The sequence below is a fragment of the Dermacentor variabilis genome, chromosome 3 (genome assembly GCF_050947875.1).
Source record: "Dermacentor variabilis isolate Ectoservices chromosome 3, ASM5094787v1, whole genome shotgun sequence".
Classification (NCBI taxonomy): domain Eukaryota; kingdom Metazoa; phylum Arthropoda; class Arachnida; order Ixodida; family Ixodidae; genus Dermacentor; species Dermacentor variabilis.
In genome coordinates, this window is record NC_134570.1 from 139,792,067 (window position 1) to 139,804,544 (window position 12,478).

At 44.8% G+C, this 12,478-nt stretch overlaps 1 protein-coding gene across 1 annotated transcript in view; it reads left to right on the top strand.

Moving 5' to 3' along the window:
- LOC142574784 (ATP-binding cassette sub-family A member 17-like) overlaps positions 1 to 12,478 on the top strand; it is a 93,720-nt gene that overhangs the window by 44,086 nt on the left and 37,156 nt on the right. Inside the window, exon 13 of the mRNA XM_075683798.1 lies at positions 1,598 to 1,946. Within this exon, the coding sequence (XP_075539913.1) occupies positions 1,598 to 1,946 (349 nt within the window). The remainder of the gene's footprint in view (positions 1 to 1,597; positions 1,947 to 12,478) is intronic.

A 12,478-nucleotide genomic window follows, 5' to 3' on the forward strand; every position in this document is an offset into this window, starting at 1 on the left:
CTCTCTTATCGATGTTTCTAGTACTTGAAAGAGCGTCCAGTGCATGCAATTAGCCAGAATTCACAATACAGCGCAGCGACCGCGCATACCTACTCCATATGTTAATTAACGACAACATTTAGGAATATTAAAATAGCCGAATCGACAAGGGTGAATTGCGGACCAGTAAAAAATAATACTAGAACATACATATTTGCAATATATTCCACACACAGGGTGCGGCAATTCGTATATCTATCCGTCTCATTGCAGCAAAGCCTGTAGCATGTTGCACCTTCAGTGCGTTTTCCCGACCGCTTGGTGGGTGCGTTCTTTTTTTCTCTGGAATGTGTGTTGTCTCTGTGAGAGTACCATTTACCAACGCCTGGCGTATATTTTCGTTTTATTAAATGATTGTGCAGGAGAGGTTGGCACCATGCGTGATGCCCACTACTTCTACCCTCTCATGCAAACAGTAGTTATAAAAAAATTGGCCAGCTCAAAGAAGCAAACGAGAACGAAACAAGGAGACTGATGCATTCGCTGGCGGAAAGGCTCCCTTCTTCTACGACTTGACGCTGGTGTACACGGCTTGGAGAGTGTTGTTTACAATGGCGGCTCTTGCAGGGTCGTCTTGGAGGAGACGGATATGTACATCTGAGTTGAACTTATGAAAATAGAGCGAGAGGAGCAAGAGGCGGGACAAAGGAAATAGAGGTCGCTTGAACGAGGCATTTTATTCGCCGATTTTATCCTAGTTTAAGAAGGCACTGCAGTTTGTCAAACTTGTGTGCATCGCAGCCAACCGGGACCGAGAACCAGGCGCCGGTATTCACAGAAAGCTCTTGCGCTACAAACATGGTTCGTAAAAGAAAATTCCATCCAATCCTGATAATGTGGTTACTATTAACGAAGGTGGCCAGCCAGTGACAAATATCACGAAAAGATTTGTGAATTCGGCCCCCGATAAAGCACTCCTTTATTTTCCAGAGTTGATCATCCCTCGGCCGACATCGCTTAGTACTTTGGCTCATTTCTCCCAAAAGACTAGCCATAACTGGGACCACCTTCCCGATCTTCATTTCGAACCAAGATGCTCACCCTTAACGCTCATCCTTCTTTGGTAATCGATATGCGGTAATGTGAAGCATCCCGGATGAGTTGTACCCAGTTTACTCTAAGGGGCATTCGGACGTTTTCCTTGGTAGTTCCCGAAGGTCACGCAGCCTTAAATTGTGGGCCGTTTGCATGGGCATGTGCCCCTGAGTATGTGCCTTTAGGCGTGTGCCGCTCTTCACTGAACATCTTTGACGCTAACTTGTATTGTTGGGTACCACAACAACAGAAAACACCCCCATGCACTGCGCCCTGAGTGAGATTAAAACACGTTGCGAAAAACATCTAACTGTTCACTGCACGACAGTTACATGATCGGTAACAACCTGTCTCTACCAAACTAAGCATGCTTCTCATTAAGTAAGTGTCAATTGAAGTTGAGCCTGTGTTTTTTGCCCCTTCTCACTGTAAATCCTGACGGCTTCTAGAAGGACAAAAATTATTTAAAAATAAATACACGAAGCACATCGACGCTGTGCAGTCCTTGCCTACTAATTTGTAGGCAAGCTCGCTCGGTGGCGCGATATGCAGCGGCCGACCTGGCCAAGTTGATCACTATCCGCGGAGAGAAGCCTGGCTCGTGGTCGGCCGCCGCCCAGGTGCTCATGGATGAGCGCGGCCTCTTCCTGCGCCGCGGGTGGGCGATGTACGTGCTGCTCGGCTGGCTGCTTTCCCCGCTGCTGCTGGTGGCCGCCTTCCAGTGGATGAGCGCCGACATGTTCGAGCAGGAGCCCGCGCCCGCAGACATCGTGCGCTTGCCCGTGTCGCTGCGCGACCACTACCCGCACGCGGCCACCTTCCTCGACGATGACGGCGCCTCGAGGAACATCACCCACTACTACCAGCAGCTGGCGAGTGCAGCGCATATTACACTTTGCGAGCCGCGGAGGTTCTCAAAAAAAAAAAAAAGGATCTGGAGTGGAAACGATATCCCGAAAGTGAAACCGGACCAACGCCGTCTTTGGATTGGCGCGATGAAACGTTAACTTATAGCCAAAAAAAAAAATAATAATGAAAGCGCGTTTTTTACACTTTCCGCGATGTTAACATAGGGCTAATTTTCCCGTACAGATATTGGTCGACGCTTACCTTTGTGTTACTAGTTCTAGGTTGAAAAAAAGACTCCTGAAGTTCGCGAATTTTATTGGAGATAACGTCATCGATACTCAGCCGGAAGTAATACTTTCGTCGGAAACGTCGGCCAACTCTTATTTTCCAACTATCTTGTCATTTACATTACCAGAGCGAAATCGCTTGATCTGTGGGTGAACTCCCGCCGACAAGGATCTATTTCAGTGTCAAAGTGTCTAGCGTCACCTCTGCTGGTTAGAAGCTACGGGAGCTTCCGCTCCGGAAATGTTTAATGCGTTAGCATTAGGAGCGCCAAAGTGAGAAAAGGTGCGCTAGTGCAGCGTGGGGGAAGCTAAGAAAATTAAATTATCGGGCTTTACATGCCAAAACCACTTTCTGATTATGAGGCACGCCGTAGTGGAGGACTCCAGACATTTCAACCACCTGGGATTCTTTAACGCGCACCGAAATCTAAGTACACGGGTGTTTTACCATTTCGCCCCCATCGAAATGTGGTCGCCACGGCCGGGATTGGATCCTGCGACCTCGTGCTCAGCAGCCCAACACCATAGCCACTGAGCAACCACGGCGGGTAGTGGGAGAAGCTGGTTACATGTTTGTGCTAGAGAGGATATGGGAGAGCTTGAGCGCGTATGTGTGCACGCGTTCGTACACACACACACACACACACACACGCACATTATATATATATATATATATATATATATATATATATATATATATATATATATATATATATATATATATATATGTGTGTGTGTGTGTGTGTGTGTGTGTGTGTGTGTGTGTGTGTGTGTGTGTGTGTGTGTGTGTGTGTCCCGGCTGTCCCGGCAGTGCCAAAGGAAACTGATGGCAAAATAGCCACGATGCTGGTTGAGATAAGCAGGAAACTTGATGAATTACTGCCCTTCAAGCAAACGGTAAACGATATTGAGGAATCGGTGAGTCTGTTATCAACCAAGTATGACAAAATTCTTGAGGCCGTTGCGAAGCATGACAATGAACTAAAGGCGCTCAAGAACAAAGTTTGCAAACTAGAGGAGCAAAACATGAGCGCAGAATTGCTTTCAGTGCGCTCCTCGATAAGTGAACTTGAGTACGACAGCAGAAAACTAAATATTGAGGTTCACGGTGCTAATCAAGACAACAACGAGTGTGTTATAGATAAAATGAATGTCATTGCATCAAAATTGCAACTTGCCGCTTTGACTGAACAAACTGTTACCTCGATTCGCCGGCTTCAGACCAGAGGCGACAGGCCTCCCGGCATTATCATACGCTTTTCCAACCAGTCAACAAGGGAACAATGGCTGAACAAAAAGAGGGTTTTGTCAAGTGCTCAGCATGGAATGCTTATTACGGAAAACCTGACTGCGCAGAACCGAATGCTCCTAAGAGCTGCGAAAGAATGGACGCGTGTAAATAATTTCCGCTTTGCATGGCACCGCGCGATAGTACCGCGAGGTAGTCTCCAAGGCTTTTTTCTCTTTTTTGAGAAATTATTAAAATACATTGTTGAATTACAGTATAAATTGATTTGTGGTGGCGATTTCAATATAAACATGCTGGTTGACTGCAATATCACACGTGATTTTGAATTGCTTTTAAAAACGTATGGGTGTTCCAATGTTATCAATACTCCTACCAGAATTACCTGTGATACGTCCACATGCCTTGACTTGTTCATTACTAACTACGGATCAAACAGTGTTAAATGTGGCACTATTTTATACAGCTTGAGCTATCACATGCCTGTATTCCTCACTGTCAAACGGAAAGATAAAAGATCACCAGAACGAGTTTGCTTTTCGCAAATTATAACTGAAGAACGGCTAGAGTGTTTTCGCGATGACTTACGTCACGTAGTGTGGGACAGTGTTGTTGCTGCTACAAGTGCTGATCGCGCTCACGGTGCTTTTCTGGAAACGTTCATCTCTTATTATGTTAAACATTTTCCTTCCGTTCCTAAAGTGTCCGCTCCATCAAGGATACGTAAACCCTGGGTTACTATTCAATTATTTAAAAAGATAAAAGAAAAGGCTAGGTTATTCAATAAATTCATCACATCTCGGGATCCTGATGATTTAAGAGTGTTTAAATCATTTCGAAATCGCTTAACTAAGGAATTACGTGCTGCGAAAACTGCATTTTATAAGCAATCCTTCGCATCTTGCAGCCATGACAGCAATAAGATATGGCATTGGCTTAATTCTTTGCTGAAAAGAGTGCCCAATTCAGCGGCAGGGTTGCGTATAATTTCCGATGGAGCGGACATACCCGACGAGAAGTTGGCCGACTGTTTTAATAATTATTTTACTAATCTACCTAAACGCAATGTGAATGAAAACGCCTGCCGTTTCATTACAACGAACTGTGTGCATTCAATTCTTTTGCGTCCCACGAACACTACAGAAGTAATTTTACTGTTCTCCGCACTAAACAATAGCAATTCCTGCGATGCTGATAACATTAAAATCAAGCCTGTGAAATTTGCAATACATATCATCGCTCCAGTACTAGCCCATATTTATAATATCTGCCTTTCTACCGGTGTGTTCCCGTATAAAATGCAGATGGCCAAAGTAGTTGCATTATTCAAGAAAGGTGACAAAACTGCCTTACCTAATTATAGACCTGTGTCTATTCTCCCTATATTTTCGAAGTGCTTCGAAAAAATAATTTTTTGCAGAATATGAGACTTTCTGGACAAGCACAACTTGATAACTGAGCATCAGTATGCTTTCCGGAAAAATATGTCAACACAGCTAGCTTTGCTTGAACAGAAAGAATTCATTCTAAATAATTTTGAGGAACGTTTGCTAACATTGGGAGTATTTGTCGATTTTTCAAAAGCCTTCGATTCTATAAATCATGATCTCTTGCTTAGTAAGTTAAACCACTACGGTATACGCGGCAATGCACTTGACTTGATTAGGTCGTATCTTGGTCATAGAAAGCAGTTTGTACAATTCAATAGCTTTAAATCTGAAGTTCGGTCGGTCAATGTAGGTGTACCCCAGGGCAGTATTTTAGGGCCCCTCCTCTTTAATATCTTTATTAACGATTTAGTAAACATTGATGTTGATACGCGTTACGTAATCTATGCTGATGACACTACGTTATTCTTTTCATCTAACCGCCCTGCCGAATTGATAATAAAAGCTAATGCAGTTTTGAATAAACTATACGCATGGTCATTTGCCAACGGTTTGACTATCAATTCGCAATAAACTAAGGCGGTGTTATTTCGCGCTAAGAACACGCAAATTACTCTAGAGGAAGATTTGCTAATGAACAATTCTAAAATTGAACTTGTACACTCGGTAAAATCGCTAGGTGTATTTTTTGATCATACTATGACGTGGCAGAGCCATATAGATTTTCTTGCTACTAAGCTTTCTCAAATCACTGGAATATTTTATTCCTTGAACTATCTTCCTCGCTCTATTAAGTGCTTGTTATCTAATTCACTATTTCTCAGCCATTTAAATTATTGTTGTTCTGTCTGGGCTACCACTTCTGACACAAATATCAACAGGCTGTACATACTGCAAGAGAAGGCTCTTCGCGCTATTTGCAATAAACCATGCGATTTCCCTTCAGCTTATTTATTTCATAAACTTAACACATGGAAAGTACAGGCCCTTTTAAAGTATCGTTTAGTGCTTGCGTATAAAAATGAACAGAAAAAGAACATAAGCTACATTACCTTTATGGCTAACTTAAAACTACACGAAACTCCATACAGCACAAGAAAGCCAGAGTACTGGAACGTACCAAAATCGCGCACAAACTACGTATCACAAATGCTGTGCTCCAGGCTACCTCGGTTATTAAACGATCTTATTGTTAATAAAATTGATATTGCAACTTGTTCTCCTCCTGATATTCTTGATTTTATCTCTCATATGCGAGTTGTACAATGCCTATGTGCTTTTGAAGTGCAGTGAGATTTTGTGTTTTTGCTTGCTTGCTTGCTCACATCTTGCTTTTGTTGTATTTTCTTCCTCGCCTGATTTGCGATGCGTATGTATGATATGTTTTAGTGCTTGAATACGTAAGTACTTGGGAAAACTGTATTTCCGCTTTGCTGCTCCCTTATTTTTTTTTTTTTTGTATTACGGGTATTTGGGGCTGGTCAAGCTGCTACGAGCAGCTTTTTCCCCCACTTTAACCCCGCAAAGCTGTATTTAGTTTTTGTGGAAATAAAGCATACATACATACAAATTCGCTAGCCAACTTTAGCCACAGCTTTAAAATGTGCGAATGCCACGTTGCCGGACAGAACCAAGGTAACGTTGTTGGCCGTCGATTGGAGATGTTCAGACTTTTTTCATTCTATCTACTTAAATAATTACTCTTATTAATTATTCAACTTCTCAAATATTATAATTAGATGAAAAGTGTCAATGCAAAGTGTCAAAAGCGGCGATGCCCTCTTATACTATGACGAGCCCTGAAAGCGATCCCCCTGTGTTTCTGGGACTCTGCAGTGACGACATCGACGAATGACTTTTCAACTACGACCGCGCGGGTTTGTACAATCGGCGGACCGACAGTCAAAATTTTAGGCACGTTGCATTTTATTTGACTGTGGCTGCGAAGACGTGGTATTTCAACCGCGAATCCGACATCGCGGATTGGTCAAAGTTTACCACCGAGCTGCGGCAAATCTTCTGTTCCTCGTCTGGTCATGCAGAAGTCTTCAAAAAACAAGCTGGACACGCGCCTACAACTTCCACAAGAGTCTTACACCTCATACATAGAGGATGTCTTGGCTCCGTGCCGCAGTGCGAACCCTATAGGGTGACGGAAGCCGAACGTGTTCGACACATCTTAAAAGGCATTGGCTTTGTCGCGTTCAACGCTTTAATCGTGCCAAATCTGTCTTCCGTCCAAGACATCACTTCTACGTGTCAGCGCCTAGACAATCTGCAGTCTCTTCGTCTTCAAAAATACAGCAGCAATACTCGGGTTTTCCCCTTATTCTGGTCTGCGTGCTACCATCTGCACCATCATTCGCATTTTGAAGTGCAAGATTTCAGGCGTTCTTATGCTGCCTGCGTCGCAGCCCCAACCTTCGACTTGCACGAAGTCGCGAAGCAAAGTTGACAGTGATGACTACACCCACGAGACCCGCGACGCCTCTTAATCCGTAGCGCGCCCGACACCCACGTACGCGTACGTTGCTTCGCTACCAACACCTGCGATGACCTCTGTGCCTACTGACGTTACCTATGACCATTTGGCTTCGATTGGCACCACGGCGCTAGCTGCGCCATTCTACCCTCAGTGCGTCCGCTTCTTCCGGTTTGCTTTTTAACATGCGGTATACGCAGCCATATCTATAGCTCGCTTCTGCCGCCGTGGAAAGCAGGGTGAAAAACGAAGGTATGCTGAACATAAGAGAGACTGCACCCGCCGACTTGACACCTACTATCCCGGACCGAACTCGTTCCCTCAGCAGCGTTCTCTGTCTCTTCCAGCTGGCCTGAATCTACTTCATAGTTACCATTCGGCCAGACGTTCTCCTTCGCCCTACCGGCGCTCTACATCAAGGCTTGGCCCTACTTCCCACCTAGTTGACCAGCACTCGGAAAACTAACTGTTGGACATTTTGGAGGGCGAACTACTTCCTATCGGCATCACAAGTTCCTCCTGTTCGCCAGGCAAACATACTTTATGCAACTGTTGAAGTTGTTGCCCTGTCAGCTCTCGACGATTTCGGCACCGCCGTTCCTGTTCTTAGTCAGCTATGTTCGCGGCTCCGGAAAGTAAAAACGCTTTTCATGGACCTATTTAGCGCGGTGTTAATAAAATATTCATTGTACAGTGTACTGCTCGTGTTTTCGTCGACGGCATTCGCCACCGAATTGAGTTAATCATCCTTCCCACGTGTGTTCAGAAACTTATCCAGGGTCGAGACTTCCTACACTCTCCTTCAGTCGTCATCTTATGTAGAATGTTTTACACATTACAGATACATCGCTTGCACCTGCTACGGACTCTTCACCTTCATACTTGAACGCGGCTGTCGCTGTAGGCTATGTCCTGCGTCCTGGCCGCGAAGACGTTGTAGCCGTTACATCCAGGCATGTAGCCGACGGAGACGTTCTAGTCGCCCCTTCTTCCCGCTGTATTTCTCACGGAGTTGTCATCGCCGCTGGTTTCGTCTAGTTTTCACGTGGCTGCCATCTTCTGTCTGCGTGCCTGCAACAAACCCTAGATCGTGTGACGTTCTACAAAGGGATGACTTTGGCAACCCTCAACGGCCCTCAACTTATCTTATCGTCACGCTTTGTCCTTCTTCATCGCCAGCACCAACCCCAGCTTTGGGTGATCCTTTCCCTCTATCAGCAGTCATCGGTTCTGACCTAACAGCCGCTCAGTCCGAAGCCTTAGCGACTGTTTTGGCAAAGCACAAGACCTCTTTCGATAGCTGTTCCCCTGTGTTGAGCCAGAGGTCTATTGACGCACACCACATCGAAACCGACAGTTCTGCTATTATACGACGCCGCCCCTGTCGTGTATCGCCGTCCGAACGGAATGCCTTTGAACGACAGGTTGCTGACATGGTTGTGCGGAGCGCGAACGCTAATACGGCCTTCTTCTAGCTCCTCAGCTTCTCCTGTGGTTCTGGTAAACGAAAAAAAAATGTCTCTGTTAGCTTTTACCTCGATTATTGAGCGCTAAATAAGATCACACGCAATGATGTATATCCCGCACCTCGAATTGACGACGTTTTGGACACACTACAGCGGTTGGAGTAATCCTGCATCCAGGATCTTCGATCAGGAAATTGACAAATTCCGATGAACGAGGCTGACAAAAAAAAAAGTCTGCATTCGCTACACCGGACGGACTTAAAGAATATAACTTGGCGCCTTTTACTCTATGTAACGCTCCAGCTACATTTGAGCGCATGATAGACATTGTTCTTCGTAAACTAAAATTTAAGACTTGCCTCTGTTATCTGCATGATACTGCGGTCTTTTCCTCAAACTTCAGCCAACATCATCAAACCTTAGACGAAGTTCTCAAGTGCCTTGCGAATGCCGGTCTACAGGTCAACACAAGAAAAAGCACATTTGCCAGCTAAAGCATAAAAGTATTCGGCCACGTCATCTCAGAGAATGGCATCCAGCCAAACCACGGAAAGATTACTACTGTTCTCCAGTTTCCCTGCCCACAGCAACAGAAAAATTTACGTAGTTTCCTCGGCTTGGCGTCCTATCTTCGTCAATTTATGCGCAACTTCGCTGCAATAGCGGCTCCTCTTCACAAGCTACTGGGTGCCGGTGCCTCTTTCATGTGGTCTGACGACTGCGAGTTGGCTTTTCAAGCTCTTAAGCAACACCTTATTTGCGGACCAGTGCTTCACCACTTCGATGATAGAGCCCTCACCATACTCCATAATGACGCAAGCGCACAAGGTATTGGAACAGCACTTCTGCAACGTAATGCAGCCTCTAAAGAGCAAGCGATACCATATCCAGCCTAACACGCTCTCCGGCTGAGCCGAACTACGCCATCACAGAGCAAGCGTGCCTGGCTATCATTTGGTCGATTCAGAAATTTGGTCCATACCTTTACGGCCACCACTTAACCAACCTCACGAACCATCATGTTCAGTGTTGGCTGTCATCAATGAAGAAGCTGTCATGGTTAGGATGCTGCATACTCCGCTGGCAGGAATAATACTTTACAATAACGCACAATTCTGGCCTAAGTCATCATGATGTAGACGCATTGTCTCGCTGCCCACTCTCGCTTCCTCCCGGTAACCCACCGGCGTCTTCCCCAACAAGTCGTCCTTACGCTATGTCTGCGTCACACCAGCTCTCGCTGACGCCCCTGGACCAAGTTCACGCTCTGATTTCGTCTTACTTCAGTGGGCAGACCCTTATTGCCGAACTCTCATGGATCGCCCTAGTGGGTTCACTCAACGAACCACCCAATAGCCGCTTACGACGCGAGCTTCCGCAATTCCGCCTGGTGTGCCATGGTGTGTTACTCCGCTACGTTTACCCCCTGACAGGCAACAGGTGGGTCCGAGTCCTACCTCGCTGTCTTCGCCTTCGAGCATTAAAGGTGCTTAACGATGACGTCTGGGCTGGCCCCTTAGGCTTCCACAAGACCTACAACCGCATCAATATCCGCTGCTCCTGGCCATTCCTATCGACAACGGTCGCCAAATACGTTGCATCATGTCAGTTCCAAAAACGCTCGATTTCCCCTCCCCCCTGGCGGTCTACTACCTCTCCCTTGCCCGGACCCATTTTTTGAGTTTGTTGGTATTGATTCATATGGTTCCTTGTCTTCGAGACTCCTCGCCTTTGAATTGTCCACTCTTTGGACCACCCCTCGACAAACTATGCCGAGACTGCACCTCTTCAATCCGGCACCACTTCTGAGGTCGCTGGCCATTTCTTGTGCTCCGTCATCTTGCGCCACGGGGCTCCTCGCGTTCTTCTAAGTGGCCTTAGCAAGGTGTTTATTTCCCAAATTAGTGAAGAATGATTATTCTGTGCTTGCTATGGGAGCACATTACAGTTTAAATAGAAGAGGCGAAACCATGTCAGACAGCGTACGACCCATCATCGGCCCACTGAGATTGTGCACAAATCTACTTTTGCATATCATCCACAAACCAACGCTTTTCCACCGTACGCTGTCTGACATGGTTTCGCCTCTTCTATTTAAACTGTAATGTGCTCCCATAGCAAGCACAGAATAATCGTTATTCACTAATTCTTAACTTGACATTCCTGACTTGAGAATAAATAAGTTATTTTGACAAAATAAATATTCTTTAGATCTCGTCCGCTGGAAATAGTACCGCAGTTTAAAGCCCTGGACATGGTGTTTAATCAGCGGATATCCTGGGACAATCATGTAGCCCACATTCCTCCTAAGTTGTCGCAAAGAATTCGTCTACTCTATCGCAACCATGAAATCTTACCGTATTGTGTTGCCGTGTTAGCTTATTACCCTTTATTCCACTCTCGCATTAACTATTGTAGCCTTATCTGGGGAATTACAACACAGGAAAATCTGAACAAATTACGTGTACTAAAAAGAAGCAATGCAGATTGTAAAGAAATTACCAAGGTTACATCCCACAAGAAAAACATCTTTAGAGCACAAAATTATTCCACTAACAAAAACAATGACTGTCTCCGCAGTCGAACAATTAAACAGGAATATCTGACTAAAACATGCTTTTTCAAAATCTTTCAGACCTGAAAAGGCGTGAGCAATGCTACAAAACAAGAAATAAGGACACGTTCGAAATTAAAACATTTCACACAACATATAGTCTACAAACGTAAGAACATCAGCTTCCAAGACTTCTTAATGACCTATTGAGGCAAGATATAACACCCCATTATGTCACATTTCATAAACTCCTAGCTTACTTTCGTTCCTTGACTTTTCTTGGTTATTTCTTTGTGTAACAAAAGCCCAATCGCTTTGCAGAATTATGGTATTACTCGACATTGTTGCCATGTTTTCTGTTAGTGCATTTGCCATGTCATTGCATTGCGTAAGTTATTAGAATCATTTATTTCTCGTGCCATGTGTGTATGGTTTTATTCTTATTTAAAACATATGTTGCCAGATGCAGCCTTTATGTAACATGTTTATATGTGTCTTTAGCGCAGTCTTATCGCCGCGAGTAGTGCTTCGCTTCTGTGTATTTTCTTATTACGTCACTTTGTATGCCGCTGCCTAAAGGGTGCCGTTGCACTGTCAAGCTGTTGAAAGACAGTTCTTACTTCGGTCACCTTGCGTCATCAAGTATGAAATGATGGTCAAATAAACTTATACTATTATTGTTTTAGTACACCTGGAATTGATTGGAACACGCTTGGATACTCTCTTTACAATCATTACATAGATAACAAGTGCAGCCTCTTGTTGGACTTTCTGCTCCGGTTAGGTTATGTTAGATTAGGTGCGCCCCGATAAATTTTGTCCGTCACTAAAGATACTGTCTTTGTGTCAGCCCAGAGGCAGACTTCTTCCAGTGGCATAAACTAATCATCTTGCTTGGCTTTCAAGTGCTGCACGTTGGTTTATATGATTTCTTGTCCACCAACAATTGGTCACTGGTTACAGACAAAATCTATGTTGATGACCAAGTAGATTAGATTACGGAGCAGTATGCGCAAATACATTCCGCAACAGAGACCCACACGCTCCAAATATACCAACTGGTTCTCATCCGAACTTATAACTGCCCTAAATAATCAAATATCGCGCGCACTGTAATTCCAGAAGTTCTGTG